The sequence below is a fragment of the Phyllostomus hastatus genome, unplaced genomic scaffold (assembly GCF_019186645.2).
Source record: "Phyllostomus hastatus isolate PE091 unplaced genomic scaffold, TTU_PhHast_1.1 phas_contig_17, whole genome shotgun sequence".
NCBI lineage: Eukaryota > Metazoa > Chordata > Mammalia > Chiroptera > Phyllostomidae > Phyllostomus > Phyllostomus hastatus.
The window spans coordinates 770,406-795,421 of NW_025333664.1; the positions used below are offsets into that span (position 1 = coordinate 770,406).

The following is a 25,016-nucleotide window of genomic DNA, read 5'->3' on the forward strand; positions in this document are numbered from 1 at the left end:
AGATGCAGGGGTAGACAAACCTTTAGGCACAGGAAGGACACGAGTGCCGTCGGGGGAGTGGGGGCGGGGAAGGCGCGACCGCGCTCGCGGGCACCGGCTTCTCTCTCTCTCTCTCTCTCTGGGGGCCACAGGACGGCGCTGTGAGCACCGCCAGCCCCGGAGCCGCACGCTCCCGTGGACGAGCGGACTGGACGCGCGTCGTCTCAGCCAAGCCGCTCGAGCTGAGCTCCCGGGCCAGCATTCGTGGAGCGCACTGCCGCACGCCCAGCGCTGCCCCGGGAGGAGCTGGGGGCCGCTGGCTGCGGGTATCGATCGGAGTCCCAGCCGGCACGCGTGGCCTCGGGGCCCCGAGCCACCCGTCCGCTGTCGAGGTGCACGTAGACGGCGTGCGCCCGCACGCACCTCCGGGAACGGGCGGTGGAGGCGTTCGGGCCCGCAGACGCGGGCACCCGGAGGCGGCCCGGCCCCGCCCCTCACCCCCGCGTGCGCGCGCAGCCGGGGTCCGACGGCCGCGGGCGAGGGGCGGGGCGGCGGGCGGTTGGAGGGCAGGGCCTGCGGGCCAGGGGCGCGCAGGGGGAGGGGCTGCCGTTGGGGGCGGGGCCGCGCAGGCGCGCCGGGCCGGCGGTTTCCGGCGCGCCGTCCGCCCGAGCCCGTGAGTCGCCGGCCTGCCCGCCGCGCGCCCCCCGCCGTTGGCGCCGGCATGTCGGGCCCCGGGCCGCGGGAGCCGCCGCAGGCGCAGGCGGGCGGGCCGGCGGGCCCCGAGGGCGCGGACGCGGCGCTGGGCGAGGCGGGGCTGAGCTTCACGACCACGGACCTGAGCCTGGTGGAGATGACGGAGGTCGAGTACACGCAGCTGCAGCACATCCTCTACTCGCACATGGAGGCGGCGGCCGAGGGCGAGCTCGAGACGCGCCTCAACTCGGCCTTCCTGGCGGCGGGCGGCGCGGCGGCGGCGGCGGGGGGCGGCGCGGCGGCGGCGGCGGGGGGGCGCGGCGGCGGCGGCGGGGGGCGCGGCGCCCGTGTACCCGCTGCTGTGCCCGCCCGCGCTGGCCGACGGCGGCTTCGCGGGCGCCAACCCGTGCCTGGGCCACATCGACTTCCAGGAGCTGCGCATGATGCTGCTGAGCGAGGCGGGCGCGCCCCCTGCCCCCGCCGCCGCCGCCGCCGCCGCTGCCGAGAAGACGCCCGGCGCCGACGGCCCGGGCGCGGCGCGGCCCAAGGCGCCCGACGCCACCGGCAAGGAGAACGCGACGGCCGCGGAGGGCGCCCCCGAGGCGCGGGCCAAGTCGGCCGTGCGCGTCCGCCTGGAGGACCGCTTCAACAGCATCCCCGCCGAGCCCCCGCCCGCCCCGCGCGGCGCAGAGCCCCCCGAGCCCGGGGTGGCGCTCAACAAGTGGGTGCCTGGGGGCGGGGGCTGGCCCCGCGGGGTCTGGGTGCGGAGGGAGGGGTGGGGGGGTCCTGTGCCCGGCCGCCGCGGGCTCCCCTCTGACCGCCGTCCCCCAGGGAGCAGGCCCGCCGGCCTGGGGGCGGGAGATGCAGAGCGAGGCTCTGCGTGCAACACGCAGCTTCCCCTGCAGCGGTGGGGGGCGCTGTGACCCCCCCTCCCCAGCTTTCTACCCGCCCCCACCCCGAAGTCCCCCCCCCCACGTCGTGCACTGTCGTGACTTTGGGGGATGCCTCGCGAGGGAGGTTGGGGTCCAGGGCGGGGCGAGGAGAGACGACACACAGCCCCGCCCTCCGGCAGGGAGAAGGGGGGGGCCGGCCCGACACCTGCCGGCGGTGGCTTTGTGGAGGTTGTCCTGCTGGGGCGTGGGTGTCCGGCACCGGCCGTGTTACCCACCGCGAGGGACGGATGGTGGGTGGGGCTGGGGTCAGGAGGCCTTCCCGCCACCGCATCTTCACGTGTTTCTGGGTTTTCTTTTGTCTCGGCAGTTTGGTGACTCTCATTCGACACCCGTCCGAGTTAGTGAACGTTCCTCTTCATCAGCAGCAAAACAAATGCACAACGTTAGTGAAAAATAAGACGGCGGGTGCGGCCACCACGCTGCAGCTCACCTACCCCCTGTTCACGGCCAACGCCTGCTCCTCCGGGGCGGGCGCCGGCCTCTCGCAGACACAGGTTCGGAAAGCAGGGTCTCTGTTACCTGCGGCCCAGGGGCCTTCCTTTTCATGGACCTTAGTTTATTTTATTTTAAGATTTTACTTATTTATTTTTAGAGAGGGGGAAAGGGGAGGAGAAAGAGGAGTGAAACATCAATGTGCAGTTGCCTCTAGTGCACCCCCTACTGGGGACCTGGCCCGCAACCCAGGCCCGTGCCCTGACTGGGAACGGAACCGGCGACCCTTCGGTGTGCAGGCCAGTGCTCGATCCACTGAGCCACACCAGCTGGGCTGGGTTGAGCTTATTTTTAAAATCGAGACCACTTACGGGTTTGGGGATCTTTAGAAGTCCTCAGGGCACTGGAGCTTTTCCTCTTGCCTGTGCATAGCGCCGATGTCACTTCTGCTGCAGTGCATTTTGTGTGTGCAAGAAGGAGTCACACACTGGTGAGGTTCCCTTGCTCTGTCTTTTCCAGGGTTCCGGTAACTCCTGCTCTATACTCGAGGCTGCCAAGCACCAGGATGTTGGATTGCCCAGAGCGTTTTCCTTCTGTTACCAACAAGAGATCGAGTCCACGAAGCAGACTTTGGGTGGTAGAAACAAAGCTTTGCCCGAGCAGGTTTGGATCAAAGTGGGAGGTAAGCCACCTGGTGGAAGGGAGCGGGTCCTTCTGCTGCCGCCCGACCTTTGCCCTCTCGTCCTGGTGGCCCTGCGGGGAGGGGCAGGTGGTTTATGCACTTGAATGGTCTTGGGGGTGTCTCTCATCTCGGGGCCCCTTCCATTCCTGCGCACCCCCCGCCACCTCACGTGGAGGTCAGGGCTGCCTTTTCTGAAGAGTGACAGGAGAACACAGAAACTCTTGTCTTAAGGGATTGACATGAACTTCCAGTTACCCTCAGGCCATCAAAGCACATAGGTTTTCCCCTCTCAGGCTGTACCTCCTGAGTGAGGCGGGGCCTGCGGTCTGTCGGAAGCTTCGGGAGCCAGCGTGCAGGTGGGCCCAGGCCTGGGGCGGCGGCGAGCGGAGGTGGCGTGATTCAGGCGTTTCGGAGACAGACCCCGCTGAAGACGCCCTGGCCCCTGGCCAGTCACTCTCAGTCCCTTTCTCCCTGAAGACAGACCATCTTTCACATCCCCCACCACGACAGCGTGGCGTACCCCGAGCTTCTCCGAGAGCCGGCGAGCACAGCGCGGGGTGCAGGGCTGCTGCTTCCTCCTGTGCAGTAACTAGTTTCCCCCCGTTTTTGTGACACTTTCTGCAGAAGCGTGTGTTGACCTTTGTCAGGGACGAGGACATTAAAATATCCCTGTACTGACTGCGCGGCAGACGGAGTGAAACGTGGCGATGCCTGTGGGCCCGTCTGTCCCCCTTGGAAAGTGTCCCCACGGGCGGAACTGTGCTGAGGGGCTCTTCCAGACGTGGCCTTGCGTGGCTTCTCGGGGGTGTGGCCCCACACACAGCAGTGAGACGTCTGCTGGCGTGTTTGGTGCGGAACTGGCGTATTTCTTTAGCCCAGGCTGGGCGGTGATGTGACCCCCCCTCGTGGGGAGACTCACTGGTCAGGGGACGGTGTTCGAATCCCGAGCCACTTAGCTGTTGTCCTCTTCTGAGAATCGCAGGGAGAATGTCATTGTCATGTTAGGATCCCAGCTTTCTCTCCACTCTGCGTGTCAGAGAAATAGAGCAACTTCTTGCTTCTTCTGTTCCTAGGTGAGAGCCAACACCTGTTGGTCAGGGAGGCGGCTCTGACGAGATCACGTTGGTAGCACTCAGCGTGTTGTGGTGTGGGTCTAGGTTTATGCCCGTTGGCGTTTGGACACACGGACCCACTCATGTTCTGCGGGTCTCTGCTCCTTACTCGCTCACGTTTAGGTCTTGGATTGAAGATGCCGGAAATGTAGTCAGCCTGAAGGTAGATCAGTAAAGGAAAATAAAAAGTGAAAGTGCCTGTTTTTTTTTCTTTTGCAAAGAAGAAGCGCTGTGCAAGCAAGCCATAAATAAGAGGAATCGGAGCAGGATACGGCAGCTGGATGCCAGCGTGGAGCGGAGGGCCCTGGGCGAGATTCAGAACGTGGGGGAGGGCGTGCCAGCGGCCCCGGGCCCCTGGCAGCCCGCATCCTCGGAGCCGTCGCAGCCGCACCCCGGGGAGCAGGCCCCAAGCGCCCCGGGCGGACGGTCGCAGCGCAGGGAGCGGCACAACCGCATGGAGAGGGACAGGAGGTAAGGTGCACGTGCGTCCCTCACATGGGCCCAGCGGCGGGCGCTCACCTTGGGTACGCTAGGAACGGCGGGTGCCCTGTTGCCCAAACAAGAGCGGCTGCGACTGTGTGCAGAGGGAGGAGCCGTCGGCATGAGGAGACTCGGGCTGGCTCTGCTGTGGGCCGAGGTCCTCGACACCCCAGACCCTCCTGGGGGAGGAGGAGGAGGAGGGCCCGTGGCTTTGATTCCTACAGAGAAAAGACGTGACGAAACAGGCAGAGGCTCCGGGGGAGGAGCCAGGGGTCGGGGACTCCACCCCGGGGCGTCCCTCAGGGCACTTCACCCCCACCCCGAGGTCTGGGGCCCGGGGACTGCTGCCAGCGGGCTCGCTGCCCGAGAGAGACATCGTCGGGGTTGGTCCTGCGGGCAACCCCTGCCCGGCACACGGCCGGGCGGCCAACGCAGAAGGAAAGCCCGCACCTCACGCAGACCGCATTGCTCGTGCAAGTCACTCAGGCAGCGGTGGTGGGGGCCCCCCGCAGTCCAAGTCCCCAGAGGCCGGCCGGGCCAGCCTCATGGGCCACGCGGCCTGACAGCCACCTCCCCTGCACCTTTGTCACCAGTGTGTCCTGGGTCTTTCGGGAGTGGCGGGGACGGAGGAGGTTAGGACTGTTACGTTCGAGTCGCTCTGCCTGTGGGTTCTGTCTGCGCTGCGCTGCGCAGAGTCGGAGGTGGAGGAGCTCGTGCGCTCGCAGTGGCTGCTCACAGGGAACTCGTCGGCCTCGCCGCGCACTGAGCGCGGGCCCCTTTCTGTCGGGGGCTCCGCCCGCCCCTCCTTCCCGCCTCGTCTTGAGCCTCTGTCTGCCAGACGGAGATGCTGTCCCCCGCGCAGCGCAGGCCGCGGCGGGCCCCGGGAAATGCCGGCTGCAGTCTCCAGTCTGCACGCTGGGGCCGTGTTGAGATGCTCAGGTGTCGGCTTCGGTTGGACTCTGCTGGTCACTACGCGCACGTGTGAAAGTTACAAATGGCCCGGTGGTCACTCCGGCTGTGACTCACATCGTCTCTGAAGTTGCCTGGGCTTCCTCTCTGAGTCAGGCCCCTGGAGAAGCAAAGCTGGGAGCCTGAGTCCTGGGCGCGCAGGCAGCCGGCTGTGACCTTGAGCAAGAGAGTGAGCTGCCCAGGACAACCACATGCGACTCCAGGGGCCGGGCTCCGTCCGTGGTCTGGACACCGCCCTCGGCCCCCAGAAGCAGACGGGGAGGCCCCCGGGGAGGGTGCCCGAGGCAGCGGGGGCCTCCAGGGAAGGCGCCCGGCCGAGGACAGTCGTGCGCTCTCGGTCCCGAGAGGGCGGCGGGCTCTCTGGCGCCCTGGGTGCCAGGCCCCTGAGCGCCGGCCCTTGGAGGGCTGCCCGTCCTCTCTGTGGTCACCCCGGGTTTGGCTGCCGCAGGCGCAGGATCCGCATCTGCTGTGACGAGCTGAACCTCCTGGTCCCGTTCTGCAACGCCGAGACGGACAAGGCCACGACCCTGCAGTGGACCACCGCCTTCCTGAAGTACATCCAGGAGCGGCACGGGGACTCCCTGAAGAAGGTGCGTCTGCGGGCCGGGGCCCCGGTGGGCCGCTCTCCGGGGGCCTGAGTCCTCTTCCCGAGGACCCCGAACCGGCCTGCGGGTCCCGGAACCCGACGTCGCAGAGCCCGGTGTGAGCGCGGCCCTGCACACTCGCGGCAGGACTTGTCGCCGGTGAGCGCGGGGGCCACAGCCTGGACATGTTCGCTTGGCGGCAGAGTGGCCGTGACTCGGGTGAGGGGCCGTGCCAGGTCGGGCGCCGGGGGTGGCGCTGGGCACGCGGGGCTTCAGGGACCCGGAGGGGAGATGTCTGTGGTTTTGCCCTCAGGAAACCCAAGGGGATGAAGCGAGAATAGAAACCGCCCTCCCCTCCCGCCAAAAAAAAAAAAGGCAGATAAATGTCCAGTAGATGGTCTGGAGTTCAGGAGGCAGGAGAGAGACTCTTGCGTGGGCTCAGGCCCCGGGGCCCGAGCGCCTCGGCTCCGTGGTGCGGCCAGCGGGAGCGCGGCCTGGCTGCCGTTGGGCCGCGTGTGCGTTGTGGGTCCTGCTGTCCGTCCTTGTCCGTCCCCCCACCCCCGGCCCCAGCATCTCAGAGGACAGAGCGGAGGTGGTGCTGGGGACCGCGGCTGGGGCGCTGGCCGCAGAGCAGGCGGCCGGGGTGGCGGCTGATGCTGCCTCGGGGCCGGGCTCCTGTGGGCTGTTGTGGGGTCGGAGGGCAGAGCCGTTTCCCACGGCGCCTGCGGTGTCCGCCTGCCGGGCCCTCGGCCGGGCTGTGGGCGGAGCGGCCGCGCCCTCCGTCTGTCGCGTGGTTTTCGTCGTGTCCTTGCGTCCCGGGCAGCACGCAGGCCCGGCTTCCTCCCACGCACGGCCACTGTGTCCGCGCGTAGTCACTCCCCACCGCCCCTCGTCACCGGTGGGCTGGTCACCTCTGTGAAACGGCTGCTGCGTTCTGCGAGTGATTCAATGTTTGCCTTGTGTGCCTGTTAGGAAATTGTGGACAGAATTCATTCAAGTACAAGGAGGGTGTTACAGCAAAACCTCACCTGTGTGTGTGTGTGTGTGTGTACATACATGTATATAGTGTGCCCCCCACACTAAGATGAAGTAGATCGGTAGCTTCCGGATGCTCTGTCTTAGGGATGTCACTCTTCCTGAATGTCTCTGAAACCCGCTCCCACTGACCTTGCACTGCCCCTGTGCTGGCCTGCGACCCACCCAGAGGCGGCTGCAGCGAGGTCAGTTCGCCTTGGGGGTCCGGAAGTCGGCCCCCACGCACACGGGCTCCGTGCTTTCTCGGTGACCCCCCCACACTCGCCCGAATGTTCTTGTTCTCCAAGTACGACCCGTGGGACGGAAGCAGCTTTCCCGGGTTACTTTACTGTACGCTGTGTTCCACAGGCCTTGCCCGCTCCGGCCAGGTGCCCGCTCCGGCCAGGCTTCCGTGCGGCCACGCCGGGCACGTGCCCTGACCGGGAATCGAACCAATGACCTCTTGGTTTGCAGGCTGGTGCTCAAACCACTGAGCTTCACCAGCTAGCGCTGTAACCATTTAATGTTGAAGTTGGGAAAAAATAAGTGACATTTTCAGCATGTTATGTTTTATCATTTGAAGAAAGGTAAAAACGCAACTGAAATGCAAAAAGCCTGGTGCGGTGCGGGGAGAAGGCGCTGCGACAGAGCGGACGTGTCGGGGGTGGTGTGCGGAGTTTCCCGCCGGACGGTGCTGGGCGGGTGCACGGACCGGCTGCAGGTGGCAGCGGTCCCGCGGGACAGTGGTCAGGAGCATCAGCAGCGTCCTGCCCCGCGGGAGAGGGCCAGCTCGCTCCGCACACGCAGACCAGTAGTTCCCAGTGAGAATGAAAGATGTCTCGCATTTTGCTGAAAAAACTAAACGGACTTTTTGGCCAACCCAACCCTTTGGACGGGGCAGAGACTCCACTGGCTTGCAGGCAGCTGCCCCGGTGTCTCAAGGAGGCGACGTGGCCGGCGGCCCTGCGGTAGCGGGCGGCTGAGGCCGGGCGTCCAGGGCCCTGAGGGTGAGGCCGGAGCGGCCCAGTCTGGGTGGTCTGGTGGGCGCCTTGCTGTGTGGGGGGCCGGGGCTCCGGGAAGGACAGGTTGGAGCCGGAGTGACGGCGAGGCCCCTGGCTGGGGCCGCAGAGCCGAGTGCCTAGACTGCGGGGTGCTGCCGGGGGGCCGTGCTCTCGGGGATGTAGGGTGCTGGAGGGGGTTGGGGGGCGCTGGGGCTTCTGGCTGAAGCACCCCCGACCCCCGAGGGCAGGGAGGAACAGTGGGGGCGGGGCCTGAGCTGGCTCAGGTGTTCTGCACCAGGTGTGGCTGGCGGCAGGCTGCGGGTCCTTGCTGGCGAGTCGGTGCCTGGCGCCGGGTCCTCGCTCTGAGGAGCGCCCGGCCCCGCCCCCAGTGCACGTCCCCGGCCTCACCCAGCTGCCTGTGCGCCCTGAGGTCCCCCGTCGGCACGGCCACGGCCAGGCCTGCCCAGGCGGGCTGTGGCTCTCTGATGCTGTCCGATATCCTTGTGTCCCCAAGATGATTCCACCTTACCTCATCTCACCTCACCTCATCCTACCATCTTATCTTTATTCTCGCCTGAGGGTGTATTTTCCAGTGCTTTTGGAGAGAAGGGAAGGGGGGAAGGAAGAGAGGGAGGGTGTTTTGAAAAATTGTGAAAACCCCTTAAAACTCAGCCTTTTCCCTGATGTTTTGTGGGAACAGATGCTAGGGGGGAGAAGCGAGTGAGAATGACCAGCTGACCATCAGCTCAGCCGAGGAGGGTTGGGCAGGCCCCTGCCTTGACGTGTCGGGGTGCCCCCAGCTCCGCGGGCCTTGGTCCCCAGGGCCGAGTGGGGGCAGGCGGGCAAAAGCCCAGCCGTCCGGCGAGGTGCCGGGAGTTCGGGCAGCCCCGGGGCTGGCCCCGCGTGTGAGGATGGCTCGGAAAACCTCTGCTCCTGCTTCCTTCTGTCTGAGAAATGGTTCTTTGCTTCTGACTTCTGTTTCGTTGTCTTAAAAGGCAAAGTCTGCCCTGGTCGGGCAGGTCAGCTGGTCAGAGCGTCACCCCAGTAGGCCAGTGCGGTGGGTTCGGTCCCCAGGTAAAAGGGACACAGCAGAGCCGACCCAGAATGCGTCGGTGAGAGGGCCACCGGTCAGTGTTTCTCTCGCTAAAAAGGAAAACCGGTGAAGCGGAGGACAGCGGTGCGGTCTGGCCAGGCATCTGAGAAGCCGTTGTTGGCGAGCTAAGTGGAGACCCACATCTCTGTGACTGTGCACAGAGACGGTCAGGCAGACCCCGGACAGGCTGTGCCGCGAGTGTGTGGGGGGCGCCCCGACGCCCCGCGTGTTTGGGAGGGGCGGGGCGCTGAGCCCCGGCTTTCCAGGCGCGAGGGCGGCACCGCTCACGCCTGGGCCGGCGCCCTTCTCCCGCCCGCAGGAGTTTGAGAGCGTGTTCTGTGGGAAGACCGGCCGGAGGCTGAAGCTGACCCGACCGGACCCCCTGGCGGCCTGCCCCGCGCAGGAGAGTCTGCAGAGCAGCCCCGCCATGGAGATCAAGTGACTGCGGGGACGCCGGTTCCTGGGAAGCACGCGGCCCTCCCGGCCCCGCACGACCGCCGCCCCGGGGCTCACGCCGACCGCCACCTCCGGGGACGCAACTCCGGGGGCTGCAGGGGGGACTCCGAAAGCACGTTCTGTACAAACACTTACCCGAAACAGAATATACCTGTCCGCCAGAGTCCTCTTAGGCCCTGCGGCGGGGCGAAGACACCGAGACCATTAGTAAGCACTGTTTCAATTATCTGTCTGATTCCATCATGTTTTCGTGACATGATAACTTAAAGAATTAACATCCTCTGTAATTCCTTCAGTCTTACCAGGCACACCGCTTTTTACTTATTTTATTGACATTTAAATACGCCCCCTTAGCAATTGGAACAAGTCAAAATGTTCTTCACTAGAAGTAGTTGGAAATTTATTTCATTTGTTTATCGCCTCCCCTTGTGACCACCCCCGGCCGCGCGACCACACTGAGGGCACAACCACGTTGCCCCCCCCCCCCCGGCCGGGGGTCCCCCGCACGCCCTCGGGCCCCTCTCATCCGTAGAAGAGATGGCTTCGGGGCAGGGTCGCTCCGCCGACCTCGTCTCCCGCTGAGGGACGTTATTTTCCGTGTAATAAACTATAGTGTTCAGAACCGCGTTTTCAAGCGAGTGGCTTTATTCAGGACAGCGGAGGACACCGGCAGGGCTGGTGTGGCACAGTCGGCTCCCACGGACGCTGCTGGTCGGGGACGGCGGGCGGCCGTGGCGTGGAGGGCGCGGCCCGGTGGGAGCCCTTTACCCCCGTTGTTGCCAGGTGGGTGGCCGTGACTCTGGGGCCCATGTTGTCATTTCACTGGGGCCGCACCTGGTGTTGCACCCGCGCCGTGTGACGCTGAGCTTTCTCTCCGGCCCTGGTGCGCACTGGGTGTGCGTGCTGGGTGTGCGCCCAGGCCCTCCCGGTGTGGCCGCGAGGCACCCCTGTCCGAGGTTCGAGGTCCCCATAGGCTGGGCCGCAGTGAACACACGAGGAGACCACCTTTCCGGCACCTGGGGAAGGACCCTCTGGCATAGGTGTCCAGGTGCTGCCGCTGAGGATGGGGGTGGGGGCCGGGGGCGGGCCAGCGAGGCCAAGCTGGACGGCAGCACGGCGTGGCGTCCTTGCCGCGGCACCGGGTGCTGCCGAGCCCCACCGCCCCCCAGGAGCCCGCCGCTTTGGTGGGCGTCACGCTCACGCCTGCATCGTGCTTCAGGAGCTTCTGGGACCGGACTTCTCCCCGCCCCCGGCCATCACGGCTCCTTGGCAGGCTGAGGTGTCACAGATGCCGGGGGTCCCCTGCGCACCCACAGCGCCGGGGAGGCCGGGGTCTCCGGGCGGCCCGGGCTCGCCGTGGGCCCCGTCTTGGCCGTCTTTGCCAACGCCAGGCACGCCTTGCGGCCCTTGAGACAGACAAGGTGGGTGAGTGTGGACGCAGGAGACCTGCGGGCAGTGGGCCCGCGGATGCCCACCCTGCTGTGTACTGGTTTGTCCCTTAACCGGGGAGGGGGCCCGGGGAGGGGAAGCCCAGGGCAGACAGGGTGAGCGTGTGCGGGGGCGGCCTCGAGGGCCCAGGGAGGAGGTTGGGGGTGTGGGTTCAGGGAAAGTCCTGTCCCCCGGAAGCTGTGGGGGGGGGACGCGGCAGGCCGGCCTCCGCTGGGGACAGGGCTCAGGTGACGGGAGTGGAGACAGGCACTGAGGGTCGGTCAGTTAGGAGAAGGTTCTGTTAGAACTTAACTGCCGTGCACACTAGATGGCGGCAGAGAGGCCGCCCGGAAGCAGACCCGCAGAGCTGCAGCGGGGCAGCCGGACCAGGACCGGGACCGGGACCGGGACCGGGACCAGGACCTGCTTACGGGCCATAGGCCCGTCCACCCCGCCGCCCAGGGGGCCGCGCTGGGGGGAGCCCCGGGGCCCAGGAAAGGTGCCGAGAGACACGCGCGGGCGGCGCCGGCAGCAGCGGCCTTGTACCTGGCAGCCCCTGGTCTCCCTCGGGCCCGTCCAGCCCCGCGCCGGCCGCGCCCTTGTCTCCTCTGTCGCCCGGGGTTCCTGTCGGGGGGGGGTTCGCAGAAGGGGGGGTTAGAGCCGCCCGGCACCTGGGACCCCGCTCGGACACGGGGAAGCCTGCGGCAGAGCCGAGGATGTCCCGTGTTCAGCGCGGTCTGAGCCCACGAGTCACGGCGTCTCCAAATGTCCCCCAGCCGTGTGGTCCCCGCCCCCAGCGGTGAGGGGACCTTTTGCTGCTGCGGGGACACCTGGACAGAGCCAGGTGAGTGGGGCCGTCGGCCTGGCGCTGACCGGCCGGCTCCAGTTTGCTCGGGGGAGCTGGAGGGCCTGGGCCCTGACCGCGGCCCAGCCTGGCCCCGGCACCCGCCCGGCTGCCTCTGGTGCCAAACTGTCCGACGCCCGAGCTCTCTTGGAACAAAGTCCTGTGGCCAGTAGGTCGGAGCGAGCTGGAATCGTGAGCTTTAAATTCTTCCTTTGGGCCACAAGGTTCCCCCACAGACGGCCGGCCACCCGAGCATCCTACGGTGAACTAAGTGCGAAAGGCCGTGGGCGGAAAGGCCGTGCCCGGCACGGTCCTCGGCACACGCCTGGGATTCCACCTTCTTTCTGAGTCGCCATCCCTAGTTCTTTGCAGGGGACTGTGAGTGAGTTTTCGAGTATCTGCGTTTCCAGAAAGGGGCCCTGCGTGCTGTCCGCCAAGTGCGGACCTGGGGGTTTTGGGGAAAACCGCACCTTTTCGTGGGGAAAACGGCGTGGGGCCAGCCGGCAGGGCGGGTGTGGACGCGGCTGTGCTGGCCGCAGGCGGCTCCAGCGAAAGCGCCACCTGCCAGAGCTCCGGGCGTCCGTGTGGGGGCACAGGCCAGGCCAGGGTCCCCGAGTTCCTTGGGGTTCCCTTTTCTCTCTGGTCCCCACGGAGGGGACATCTCTTTTCGGGGGACACAACGTGTGGGGTGGCTGGGGTGGGGCCACCTGGACTCACCTCTGGGCCCGGGGTCTCCCAGCTCTCCGGTGGGACCACGATATCCGGGGGGCCCCCGGGCGCCAGGGTGACCAATGGAACCTGGGGGCCCGGGGGGGCCTGGGGGGCCTGCAGGTCCGGGCCGACCGATGGCTCCCGGCGCCAGCGGCTTCCTCAGGTGAGCGGCCAGCTGTGCGATTTGTTCTTTGGAGACAGAGGCGCGAGGTGACCCGCGGGGGTCACCCAGAGCGCGCCACCCGTGGGGCGTCGGCACCGCCTTCCAGAGGGAGTTTGCCGACCGAGCACGGCTGCAGCGGCTCAGAGCCCCGCGACCAACGCCGTCTGCCCCCCGCGTGCTCGGGAGCAAACCAGGCTGGGCGGGGCCCTCGGGTGTCTGGAGCTCCGGAAAGGTGTCCTCAGAGAGGCCAGAGATGCCCCCTGGGCCCGCCACAGCCGAAGGGGCACGGTTTCGTGTCCCTGGTAACTGTTCTGTTCAGCGGACACTCGGGACAGCCCCACCCGTGGGCGGCAGAGCTGGGGACCGAGGGGTGGGCGGGGGGGGGCACTCACCGCTGACCATGCCGCCGCACAGCTCCCGGATGCGCTGCTCGCTGGCCTCCTTCCCCTGGAATTCAGCCGGAGTCGGTCGGCGCACGGTGGCGTGCCGGTCCCCCCACCGCCCCCCGACGCACGCTCCGAAGGAAGGACACGCACCGGGACCCCAGGCTTCCCGGTGATGCCAGGCACGCCTTGGACGCCCTGGATGCCCACGGGCCCGGGCGGGCCCGGCACGCCGTCGACGCCGCCGGTGCCGTTGGGGCCCTGGATGCCTTTCGGGCCCAGCTCCCCTCGACTGCCGGGCTGTGGGGGAACAGCGGGACCAGGTGGCCGGTGGGCTCCTCTGCGGGTAGTCATCCGGCCGCGGGGCAGCCACTCACCTCTCCTTTGGACCCCACGGGGCCGCTGGGTCCCTGCGGGGAGAAGGGGAGCGTTGCGGTGACTGGCACTGCCGCTCGGTGGGGAGCGGTTGCCGAGGAACCGGTTACAGTCAGATGGTCCCTGAGCCCGCCATGCGGCTCTGCCTGCAGGCGGCCCCTCCCCACGCGGGCGGTCCCCGAACCGGCCGGCGTGAGGCCGGCGGCGCGATCACACTCACCGGCTCGCCCTTGTCCCCGGGAAGACCGTCGAAACCGGCGATGCCCTGGAATGACACCCCGCAGTTAAAGGGACTGTCCGCACCGTCCCCAGACCCCCGCCGGCGTCATCTGTCCACCCCAACAGGCTTTCCTCCCAGGGGCACGCCGGCCACGCTGAGGTGGTCCCGGGTCCCCGGCTGCCGGCACAGAAAGGGCCTGGGCGGCCTGGAGAAGCAGGCGGGTCCGGGACCTGCCGCCCCTGTCGCCGGCCCAGGCCAGCAGGGGGCGCGCTCTCCCCCTGAGCACTGGCCCTGTGTTCTCACCACCCCCCTCCGGGAGGGAGCCGGGAGCAGGCGAGCGCCCAGGACGAAGGTGGAGGAGGGAGGTGAGAAGCCTCCCCACACCTGCCCGCCCCCCACCCCCTCAGGCTCACCTGGTCGCCCTTAGGGCCCGTGGCTCCTTCCGGGCCCTGCGCAGAGGGAAGGCTCGGGGTCAGGGGACTCAGGACTGAAGGCACGGGCGCCCTCCCTGGACACTCGGCCCCAAGGCCAGGCCCGCGTGCGGGACCCTCCCTGCGCCTGTCCCCTGGGTGTCTGGGGGTCCCCCCGGGGGAGGGTCCCCCCGGGGTTGGGGAGTGACGGTTTTCAGGCTCCTTTCCAAGCCCTGGGACCCTGGGGACGGCCGCGCCGGCCTAGCCACTCACCCGGTCGCCCACACCGCCACGGAGGCCCTGGGCGCCTGGCAGGCCAGGGTCCCCGATGCTGCCCTTCGAGCCCTGCGGACGACGGCCCACCGGTCAACACCCGCGAGGGAGCCACCCAGGGACCCCTCCCCACCCAGCTGGCCCCCAAACCCCAGACCCGGCCGACCCACCTGGAAGCCTCGGACGCCAGGGTTCCCGGGAGGGCCTTGCGGGCCGAGAGCCCCCTGAGAATCAGAGGGGCAGAGTGCGTTCAGCTCCCCCTCCCCGGGGACTGGGCGGACCCAGGAGCCCGCCCCCCGCCTTCCGGCCCAGTCACGAGGGCCTGAGGGGGGTGGGGGTGCCCCGTGGGGGAGCTGGGGGTCCCGGAGTCCAGGCCAGGCGCACACTGGGTGCTCGTGTGTCAGCCGACTGGGTGCCAGGAACCGGAGCCCATCATTGTCGTTGCCACCCAGGGAGGACATGCAGCTGGGGGAGCTCCCGGCACCACTGCGGGCTGAGGCTAGGGGGTGGCTCTGTCCACCCCCCGCCGGCACACGGGTCCCGGGGGCCGGAGGGCTCAGGCCTGGCCCCCCCACCCCTGGGTGTCTCGCACTCAGCCCGTGGATGCACCCCGAACACTGCCCGGCCCCACAGAAGCTGGGCCCTTGCCCGCCCCTGCCCTCGCTCTCTCCCCACTCACCGCCGAGCCCCTGTGGCCAGCCTCGCCGCGCTCCCCGGGCATGCCCACGTCTCCCTGCGCGGGGGGGGGGGGGGGTGTCAGCAGGGTCCGTGCCCGACGGCGGGGGAGGGGCGGAGGAGGCGGGGGACACTCACCGGGATGCCGGGCTCCCCCAAGGGGCCGGCCTCGCCCAGCTCTCCAGCTCGGCCCTGTGGGCGGGACGGGAGCCCTGAGCGCCTGCCGCCTTCGCCCTCGTGCGGGGCCTGGGCCGGCCGCCCCTCCCCCGAGGACGAAGCCACCTACCAGTTCTCCTTTCTCACCCTTGGAGCCTGCTCGTCCGGGGAGGCCCTGCAGGGCAGGGGTCCGGGGTCAGAGCTGCCGGGTCCAGAGGAGAACACCCCCCCCCACCCCCCGTCAGGCCCCCGCAGCAGACGGCCTGGCCTGGGAGCCTGCCCCCTGGAGCCCCACACTCACCGGCAGCCCGTTGGGACCCTTCTCTCCGGGGGCTCCATGGCGACCGGCCTCTCCCTGCAGGAGATTCGGGGGTGAGGGGGTGCGGATGCCCAGCTCGGGGGCGGGACCCCCCCAGAGCCCTCCTCCGCAGGCCACAGGCCAGGCACTAACCTTCTCGCCATCCAGTCCCGGCACGCCATTCCGGCCGTCCTTGCCCGGCATGCCCTGGGGACAGGCGAGGGCAGGAGTCCTGACGGGCAGCCCCCCACGCCCCGTCCTCCCGAACCCCGTTGCCCTGCAGCTCCCCCCCCACCCTGCTCGGGCAGACCCCTCCCCCCACCCCCAGGCACTGACTCGGCCTCCTGAGCCAGCGGACCCCAAACTGGCCTCACGAGTCCGTGCCGCAGGTCACCCTGCACCCCCCACTCAGACCCTCCAGGTGAGGGGCGCCCTGTGGGACCCCGCGCGGCCCCCTCGGGGAGTCCCGTTTTACAGGTGGGGAGACTGAGGCCCGGGAGCCGGGCTCTGGGCCCGGCCTGTCCGACCCCACACTCAGGACCGTTTGGAGCTGAGGACCCAGCCAGTCCCGGGAGGGGGACCGCCCTTGGCCCTGAGTCCCCGGTCCCAGGCGTCCTGCCCAGAGGGCGAGGTCACGGGGGGGTCTGGGCTGAGTGGGCACAGAGGGCGGGGGCCCAGCACGATGTTTGCCGGCCCTGCCCGGCCCCCTGCGCCTCGCGGGCCCCACACGCAGACAAACAGCCCGGCCTCCGTGCAGCTGGGCCCGCGCCCGTGGGACAGAGACCCGGGGGGCCTGTTCGACCACCGTGACGCGTTCCCAGGGGACGACCGCGCGGCGTGAAGCCCGGGGAGGGGCACAGGCGGCAGAAAGCCGTGCAGCGGCGGCCGCAGGGACTCACCGGCTCTCCGGCCGGCCCGGTCACTCCAGGGGCTCCCTTGGGCCCTGGTCGTCCCTGGAAGACAGGAGAGCCGCTGCAGCCGGGACCCACAAGCTGTCGTGCTGGGGCCGGGGGCCTGTCCTGGGGCCCTGCGGGCCCCCCAGCACTGGGCGGCCACCAGGGAAAGAACCGGTGTGTCGGGGCGTCCACAGGCGAACGCTGGTCTGGGGGTGGTCACTCTGGCACTTCGTCACCTCCCGGCTTTGGTGCGTTTGCTTAACCCAGGTCATGCGCTCTGCGCCGGCGCAGCCCACAGGGCAGCCAGGGCGCGGGTCAGGGCCCCCATGCCCGGGGCCCTCGACGGGGGTGTGTCAGGGCAAGCAGCGGCCGCCGCTCGGGGGCAGCCAGCCGGATGACCGCTGGGAAATGGGGGCTGCGGGCTCCCATGGCTCCCCCCCGCCCCCCCCACCCGGGGAGGGGCGGCCACCCCACGCCCCTGGCTCCGGCCGGCCGCGTGTCCTCCCGGACCCCCGCAGGCCGGGCCCCTTCAGCGAAGGACCCTGGGACGCACGGGTGGGTCTCTTACTTACGAGGTCGCCCTTGGGGCCGCGGAACCCATCGGGGCCCCTCTCGCCTCTGTCGCCCTAGAAGGACAGGGGCAGAGCTCGCGACTGGAGCAGGGGGGCAGGGGGAGTGGGGTGTGCCTGGCCGGGGTGACTGCCCGGAGCAGGGCAGAGGCCCAGGGCCGATGCCGCTGAGGGTCTCGGCCCGAGGGGCGCCACGCACAGCTCGCTGCACGCCCAGAAGGGACGGACTCGAGTCTTCCAGGAAGCACTGAGAGACCGCTTGGTGGGCGTGCCCGCCGGGGGCCCACTGGTTCCTGCTCAGGTGCACCCAAGGGTGCCTGGCCTGGGGTGCCCACAGACCGGCCCCAGCCCGGGAGGGGCCCGTGCAGCCAGTGGGGCTGGGGGGCATCTGAGGCAGGAAGCGGGGGGACAGAGAGCCTGCCGACCACCCTCCGCCCCCCAGGCTCCCACATACCGCTTTCCCGGGGCTTCCTGGGATCCCGGGGGGTCCTCGGAACCCGATGGGACCCTGCAGAGAAAGGGGGGCGCCCGGGCCTCACTTCTGAAGCCTGCTAGCAGCCCACAGGGCACTTAGCTTCGTCTGGAGGAGCCCCCCAGCAGGCCCGTCCTGAGTGGGCCACCCAGTGTCCCCCACCCCCCTCCTGCCCCAACCCCAGGCCCGAGATGCCCTCACAGCCCCGGCTTTGGAAGGACGGGGGAGCGGAGGCCCAGGCACAGCCTGCCCAGGCCCAGCTGCGGCCACTGGAGAGATTGGGAGGGAGGGGCCTCCCACCACCTGGCTGGCGTCGGGCTGGGCCACGTGGGGGCTGGCGGACTTACCCGGTCCCCGGGCGGCCCAAGCGGCCCTGGCAGTCCTCGGAGGCCCCGAGGGCCCTGTGGGGGGGGTTGGGGGAGAGAGTGGAGATACAGCCCCAGGGCCTCACGTCCCCTGAGAGCTGTGGGCGGCCCCCGGCGGTGCACCCCCGGGACCCCCCAGCTCGAGAGGCGGGCCCCGTCCACATTCACGCCGTGGGCACCGGTGGTGACCGCCCCTCACACCCCGCGCTGCCCAAGGGGCTCCCCTCCCGCATCCGCACCCCATCCAGCCCACGTGCCACTCACCTGCAGCCCCACTGTGCCGGGGAGCCCGGGGGCCCCGGGGGGGCCGGGGTCACCCTGCGGGGGAGGTGAAGGTGAGAGGTCAGCCCCCAGCTCTCCCGGGCCCTCCCCAGACACCACTCCTGGCCGGGGCGGCCCCTGCTGCCCACGTGGGGGTCTGGCCACATGGGCCTCACTCCCTGGCCACCGGTGGGGCTGCCCCAGCCAGCAGGGGTGGGGGTCTCTTCAGAGACCCTGTCCCATGTCACCCGACCCGGGGCAGCCAGGCCCACTGGGGAGGTGTACCATTGGGGCGCGCCCCCAGCGCCCCCAGCGCCCGCTCGCTTGCCCCTCCGCCCGGCCGCAGCCCTGGTCACCGCCCCCGAGCGGGGGCCCGCCGTGCACCTTCTCGCCGTCCTTGCCGACTTCTCCTTGCTCCCCTTTGTAGCCAGTGGGTCCCTGGAAGGGGGGGGCGGTGAGTCACAGCCCGACCCTCCCGGGGGCCCAGGCCCCAGAGCCCCTGGGGGAAGCAGGCCGGGCCGGCAAGGGGTGGGGCCTGACCACGCCGGCTCTCTCGGCCAGCGCCCAGTGGATCGCAGCAGGGGTGACGGGGAGGGGGCACGGAGCCAGGCCCCCAGGCAGGGTGGGAGGCCAGCCCCCCCTTCTGGGCTCCCACGTCCCCCCATCTCAGCCCACATAGGGGTCGAGCTGCCCCCCCCCGGGGGCGTGGAGGTGGGCGGGGTCTGAGTCACCCCCTGGCCACCACTCACCTTGAACCCTGGCATCCCCGGGGGACCAGGGGGCCCCGGCGGGCAGACGGCCGGGCACTGTTGGAAAACAGAGTGGTCAGTCCCCTCCCAGACACAGGGGCCTCATTCAGGGCCGGCCGCGGGCTCTGTGGGGGCCAGACCACGGCCGCCAGGCCCCTGGGCCCCCCCCCGCAGCCCGGCTCCAACCTCCCGGCCTCAGCGCAGACCGGGCCGCCGCGGGCCGGAGAGTGTCTGGGGCCACACAAAGGGGCCTTCATCCACGCCCCGGCGCCCCGCCGTGAGCAGGGCGGCTCCGCCTCGCACAGACGTGCTTTCCAGGGATGGGGGGGGACGCCCGTCCCTCGGACGCGGACTGGATGCCCCACGGTGGGGAGGGGGTGGGGCGGGGGCTGAGGACTGCAGATCCTTCCACCGCTGATCTGGCAGACCCCTGGGGGCTCAGCCCCTGCCCTCATCCGGAAGACGCCGCCCTCTGGGACGCGGCCGGAGTGTTCTCCCTTTCACACAAGCCACCCACGGAGCTCAAAGGCCAAGGGAGCAGCGAGCCCCAGACTGAAGTCTGGAACCTTCCGCGAGGGGCACGTCCCGTCTGCGGTGCCCAGCGCCCCCGGGCCGTGGCCGAGCCCAGACCTGCCCCTGCCTTCCCCGTTCCCTGCGGGGGTGGAGGGGCTGGCCTCCCAACGGGTGCAAGGTCGGTGACGGGGCAGAGCCCCCTCCCACCAACACACGCCCCCCCCTCCCCGAGCGGCACCCACCTGGAGATCCGTCGCGCCTTCGGGGAGGACCCCTGGGTGGCCCTGGAACAGAGGTGGCTGACTTTGACCCAGCCCACCGCCCACCCCTCCCCACACCCGCCACCACCGGGGACTCGGGTGCCCCAGCCCCCACGTGGCCAGCACCTCGTGCTGCTGGCCCATCCGCAGGGCAGGGGACAGTGACGGAGCCACCCGAGCCCTGACCCGCCCCGAGTCTCTGCCTCGGCCCCGGGCTCCGCCTGGACACTGGGCGTGGGTGCGGGTGCCGGGGAGTCCCGGGGGAGGGGAGCCATCCACACCCGCAGCCAGCCCCCCGCCCAGTACTCACAGGGGGTCCTGGAGGGCCCGGGGGGCCAGGCAGGCCTGGGAGTCCAGAGGGTCCCTGGGGGGTGGGTTATGACTTAGACGGAGCAGGACCGGCCTCACCGGAGCGGGAGGGCGGGGGGGGGGGGGGGAGGGGCACCAGCGGCTGCCCGGGAGAGGCGGCTCTGGATGGTGCCCCTGGGGGCCGCCTCCAGCTCCGCCCACCTCCCCGGCCTGGACTGGCCTGCTTCTCGCATCTGCGCTTCCGAGGCCGGGCTTGTCCCTGCCCGCAGATGTCATGCCCTGTCCCCAGATGTCACTCGGGCTTCCATCAAGAAAGGAAAGGGGGGAGGGGAGGCAGGGGAGGGGAGAGAATGGGGAAACCCCTGGTGGTTGCAGTCGGGGTCCTGGCAGGTAGGGCGCCCGCTCCCCGAGGTGGGGAGGGCCTGGGGAAGCCACTCACCGGGGGGCCCCGGAGGCCGAGTCCGCCTGGGAGCCCGCTGACTCCTGCCTCTCCCTGTGGGGGGGGGCGGGGTAAAGAGGTGAGGGCGGAGTCACACCAAAGGCTCCCGGACCCCCACGCAGGGCCGGTCTGCCCTCTCCAAAGACATGGAGACTCGGGGGGGGGGTGGCTGGCCAGGTCTCTGTCAACCCCAGAAGCTGCGCCCCACCCCGGTGTGGGGGGACCTGGCAGCCAGGGGGCCCTGGGTGGGTGTGGTGGGCGTGCTCAGTGGGGGCCCTGAGGGTACTCACGGGGGGTCCGGGGAGGCCTTTGCCCTGCGAAGCCAACAACAGGGTCAGAGCTGCTGGGGACAGGGCGGTGAGCGGCCCTCCCCCCTCCCCCACTCCACTGACACCCAGACGGGTGTGGGGAAGAGCCTCCCCCACCCCCGGAGAAGAGGACCCCACCCAGAGGGCACCTGGGACCGGCCCAGGAGGACAGCAGACCCTCCCGCCCCTCACACTCCCGCCCGGAGAAAGACAGGACTCACCCCAAGCCCGGGGGGCCCTGGGGGGCCCAGACTGCCCTGCGGGAGGAAACCAGGCGTCAGGGGCCGGCCGGGCCCAGTCGTCCCCCAATCCATCCTGCACCTCCTTTGAGGAGGGGTCCCCATTGCACAGAGGTCTGAGGCCCTGGGTGTGGGGGGCCTCCGGACCCCCAGTGGCCTGTGTTTCCTCGGCCAGGAAGTCCTCTGGGTCAGCTGCCGCAGGGGTCATGAGGCCCCGACCCCCCGGAGGGAGCCCAGAACGGACGGCCTGGCCCTGCGTCTCCCGCAGCCCAGCACCCCGAGGACACCGTCCTCGCTGAGGCCACTCCCCCTCCCCGCCATGTCCCCCCAGCTCAGACTCCCTGCAGGAGGCCTGGGGCTCCCCTGCCCTCCCCCACCCGTCCACTGGGCCCCGAAAGACCCACTGGTGGGTCCAGAAGCCTCTTGTCTCCGCACTCCCGCAGCTGAGCTCCCGGGGGCGGGGCTGTGCCGCCCGTGTCCCAGGGCTGGGGTGGACGGCCGCTGCCCTCCAGGGGAAGGGGACAGCGTGGGGGTTGGAGAGTCTCCCCGAGAGGCACTGCCCAGTCAGGAGGCTTCAGGGAACGGTGGTCAGACCTAATGCACAGTCTAGGTGACCGTGGGCCTCTCGGGGGGACACAGAGCCGGCGTGGGAGAGGTCCCCCCGGGGAGGGGGCGTGCATGGGGGGCCGTCGCCCCCCGACCACACCGGCCTCCCGACACGGCCTGAACGCCAGGACAGCTGCGACCGCAGGCGGGTGTGGAGGGGGGAGGCCTCCCCGAGGGGCTGTCCGCTTGCGCCCTGGGCCCCGTGTCCCCTGCACTCCTGCCCGCCCCCACGGCGGCACCGTCCCTGTCATGGCAGCTGCCCCCAGAGCCGCCAGCCCCAGGGCCTGTGGACGGAGGGGTGCCAGCCCGGCCTTCCCGGCGCCGGCCTCCCCGGCGCTGAAGCCGCCCCCGCGGCGCTGGCACTCACCCGTTCTCCGGGGGCGCCCTTGGATCCAGGCGGTCCTTCCCTCCCGGTCAGACCCTGGGGAGGGGGACGAAGGGCTCAAGGGGTCACGTGGAAGGACGTGCCCCCCCTCCCGGTTGCGGGGGAGGAACCAGCCGCGGGCCCTTCCCTCGCTAAACCGAGTCCAGAGCTGCCGAGGTGACCTCGGGCCTGGCACCTTCCTCTCCTGGCCGTCCGCTGTCCCCTGGGTGGGTCGGGCCCCTGGGGGACGCCGGGCAGCCAGCGGAAGGCCAGCGCACAGAGCCCAGCAGGCCGGGGAGCTCCCGTCTCACAGCCCTGCCGTCCTCATGAAGCCCAGTGGTCCCGGGGCCAGCCCTGGAGCCCCTGCTGGCCGATACCCAGTGGGGACTGGGAGGGGCCTGGGTCGTGGGCACTTGTCCCCAGACAAACAAGAAAGGGGGGCTGGGACCCTCGCCTGTGCCGTGGGCGGGCTCTGTCCCCCGCGGGCCCGGCCAGACGAGGCTCCGGGACGAAGGCCAGGGGCGGCCTGCTGGGGCGTCCGGACGCCGGGGCAGGCCCGGCGGGAGGGGAGCAATTAACCTGGACTCCTGGGGCTGGGGACGGGGGCTGGGGGGGGTGGCGGGAGAGGGGGCAGGGGGCCTCAGGGGGCGGGCAGGGGCCCTGGGGGAGCGGGCACACTCACGTCCACGCCCGGCAGCCCCGGCAGCCCGGCCTCTCCTGGCTTCCCCGGCTTCCCCGCAGCCCCTTTCGGCCCCTGCGGGGGGGGGGGGCAGAGACGTGAGGGGGCAGTCCGGCGTTTTCTCCGCTGAGGTGCCGCTCCGGCCCGAAGACCCTGCCCCGCTGGGGTTCAGCCCACCGGTGCTGGCCCCGGGGGGCCTCCCTCCCCTCTGCGCCCCCGGCCGGTCACATCTATGACAGGGCGTCCACCCGCCCACTCCAGCCTCCCTGGCTCGGGGCTGGCGGCCCCACCGTGGGCCCAGGAGCCTCCGTTCCAGGCGGAACAGCCCCGTCGGGGCTCAGGACCGGACCTCCAACCGGTCCCCCGGCTCGGGGCTGCGGGTCCCAGGCGGGAAGGAAGCCTCGGACCCAGAGCCGGCCTGCACCCACGCAGGGCCCCGCACTCTGCCCCCCGCCCCCTGCCCGGCTCAGCCCCGCTGGGGCCCTCCGTCCTGCTCCCCAGGCCCCCTGCGGGGCGGGGGGGTCAATGCCCACTCCGTTTTGGCCAGCGCTCCCCTCCCCCACCACAGCAGGGGCACTCACCGGGGGCCCAGGCAGGCCGGGAGGGCCAGCTTCTCCCTGCAGAAGGGAGACACCCCGTGTGACCAAGTGTCCCCTGAAGACCCCACCCCCGATGGGCGCCCCTCACCCCCTCGTCCACAGCTAGGGGCGCCGCCTCTCCAGGGCCAGGCCCCGGGGGAGGGGCGAGCACCCGGGGGAGGGTGCAGTACCCGCATGGCCCACAGGTTCCGGGAGACGGTCCCTCTGAGGGCTCAGGGCACGACCCCCGGGATCGAGGGCACACGTCCGTCCCGAAGCCCTGGGCCTCCACTGGCCAGAAAGCTCCAGAAACTGGGCCTCCTGCTTCCACGTGGCCAGAGGGGGTGGCCCCGGCCCTGGCCCTGTCGAGGCCCAGGAAGGCCACCCTGGCCTCGCCCCCACACCCGGCGGGCAGGGCTTCAAGTGCAAGCCCCCTGCAAAGGCCTGACCAGCTGGGCCTGGGAGCCCGGGGAGGCGGGGGCGTCGTGGGGGGGCCCCTGTCCTTCGTGGGGGTGGCTGGGCGGGGGTGGCCAGGAGGCAGGGTTTCCGCTGCCCCTGCACAGGCTGCCCGGAGGGGAGTGCACCTGTGGGGGCTGCACGACACGGCACAGGCCCCCCCCCAAGGCTGGCTGCAGCCCCCAGCAGCCCAGGTGGAGGGCCAGGCCCCGCACGGCCATGCTCAGTCCCCAGAACACGGGGGCGCAGGGCCCCGCACCTCAGGGCCCTCACTGCCGGTCCAAGGACCCCCACGCTGTCACCTCCCCGCCCCGCCCGGGGATGCCATCCCGTGGGGTGGGTCCCAGGTGAGAACAGGGCCACCGTTGCCTCGCGGCACATCCCACGAGGGTGCTGGCTCATCGCCCTGACGTCGCCCAGCCCTGGGAGGTGGGACTAAGTTTTTTCTCCAACAGGCCTGGGGCTTCGAGGGGGTCTGAGGCGACCAGAGCTGGACCCCACAGAGTCGTCCCCCCCGGTCCTCCCGCACCCCACACTCACATCGATGCCGTCCTTGCCTGGCTTCCCAGGTGGCCCTTGGGGGCCCGGGGGGCCTCTGGGGCCCATTTTCTGAAACGGAGAAATGCCGTTAGGCACCTGGGGCTTGCCATCCCTCCCCACCCTCCCCACCCCACCCTCCAGGTGGGTCCCCTGGCAGGCCCTCGGGTCAGCCCGACAGAGCGTCCCATCTTCCCAGGTGGCCCAGCACCGGGGCCTGGCTCGGGCCCACGGGCCCTGTGGCCTCAGAGACCCCGTGGGGATGTCGGCCGCCCGGTCTGTGCAGCCAGGAGGGGCTGTGGCGGCCCTGCCAGGGCGACTGGGGGAACAAAGGCGACATTGTGTGTCCGGTGGTGGCGGCGGCTCTGGCGTGGCTGGACCCCAGCCTGGAGACGACCGGGCAGCCACCTGGGCTCCTCCTGAGCGGCCCTGGGGTCTGGGGGGGCTCAGCCCGGCGGCTGCGACAACCCCTAGCGTCCCCGGCTCACCTGCCGGCCAGCCCAGGGCGGCCGGGCCGGGACAGGGGTCGTCCCCAGGGTGCGCTGCCCCACGCCCGCCCTGGGCGCCCGCCCCAGCCCGCTGTTCGCCGGGGCGGGCCGGGCTCGCCTGCGGCCCTGTGCTCACCTGCGCCTCGGTCACGGGCGTCCCGGCCAGGAGCTGCCCGAGCAGGAGCAGGGCCAGGGCAGGGGCTCGGGCCATGGCTGCGCTCGGTCTGAGCGGCGCTGGTGGCGGCGGCCGGCTGGGGCTCGGGGCTCGGCGGGCGGGGCGGGCGGTGGGCGGGCCGCCAGCTCCCGCCCCTCCGGCCGCGCACAAGCCCCCCATTCAGCGGGGCCCACCTGCGCGGGCGGGGGCTTCCGCTGGCCGCGCTCCCCGCCGGGCCAGGCAGGGGGAAACAGCTCCAGTGGCATTTTTGGGGCTGGCCTCTGGGTTAAAATTAACCCAGACTGGTGAGCTGCACACACATACCTTTTAGCGAAGAAGAAAGATGCTCTTTTCTCCCCTGCCCCTCCCCCCGAGTGCGGAGAGCCCACA

General features: G+C 70.3%; 2 protein-coding genes across 2 annotated transcripts; one reads left to right on the forward strand and one right to left on the reverse strand.

Annotated features, from left to right (window-relative positions):
* The first annotated feature begins 668 nt into the window (after positions 1 to 668).
* On the forward strand, positions 669 to 9,942 carry TCFL5 (transcription factor like 5). The gene is given in 7 exon segments (XM_045833502.1): positions 669 to 991; positions 993 to 1,393; positions 1,933 to 2,119; positions 2,577 to 2,739; positions 4,073 to 4,322; positions 5,749 to 5,890; positions 9,312 to 9,942. Coding segments are annotated over 7 exon segments (1,557 nt in total). The 5' UTR covers positions 669 to 700; the 3' UTR covers positions 9,435 to 9,942.
* Positions 9,943 to 10,138: 196 nt separating this feature from the next.
* Positions 10,139 to 24,734, reverse strand: COL9A3 (collagen type IX alpha 3 chain). Its single transcript, XM_045833501.1, has 32 exons — positions 24,609 to 24,734; positions 23,988 to 24,056; positions 22,995 to 23,030; positions 22,417 to 22,488; positions 21,738 to 21,791; positions 20,747 to 20,782; positions 20,508 to 20,531; positions 20,218 to 20,271; positions 19,780 to 19,833; positions 19,452 to 19,493; positions 18,697 to 18,753; positions 18,332 to 18,385; positions 17,951 to 18,004; positions 17,669 to 17,722; positions 17,304 to 17,357; positions 16,853 to 16,906; positions 16,284 to 16,337; positions 15,538 to 15,591; positions 15,388 to 15,441; positions 15,217 to 15,261; positions 15,069 to 15,122; positions 14,935 to 14,988; positions 14,426 to 14,479; positions 14,256 to 14,327; positions 13,986 to 14,021; positions 13,573 to 13,617; positions 13,355 to 13,387; positions 13,131 to 13,277; positions 12,987 to 13,041; positions 12,438 to 12,620; positions 11,423 to 11,500; positions 10,139 to 10,854 (listed from the first exon to the last, which is right to left on the reverse strand). Exons 1-32 carry the CDS (start codon positions 24,681 to 24,683, stop codon positions 10,664 to 10,666), a joined length of 2,052 nt encoding a protein of 683 aa, XP_045689457.1. The 5' UTR covers positions 24,684 to 24,734; the 3' UTR covers positions 10,139 to 10,663.
* Between the last annotated feature and the right edge of the window lie 282 nt (positions 24,735 to 25,016).

Excerpts from the sequence above, each read along its gene's own strand:
- COL9A3 (XM_045833501.1), bottom strand. The coding sequence starts at position 24,683 with ATGGCCCGAGCCCCTGCCCTGGCCCTGCTCCTGCTCGGGCAGCTCCTG. Across the intron at positions 14,989-15,068 it reads TGGGGGAGCCCGGCATCCCG|GGAGACGTGGGCATGCCCGG; the intron begins GTGAGTGTCCCC and ends CCCCCCGCGCAG. Across the intron at positions 14,328-14,425 it reads CTGGCGTCCGAGGCTTCCAG|GGCTCGAAGGGCAGCATCGG; the intron begins GTGGGTCGGCCG and ends CGTCGTCCGCAG.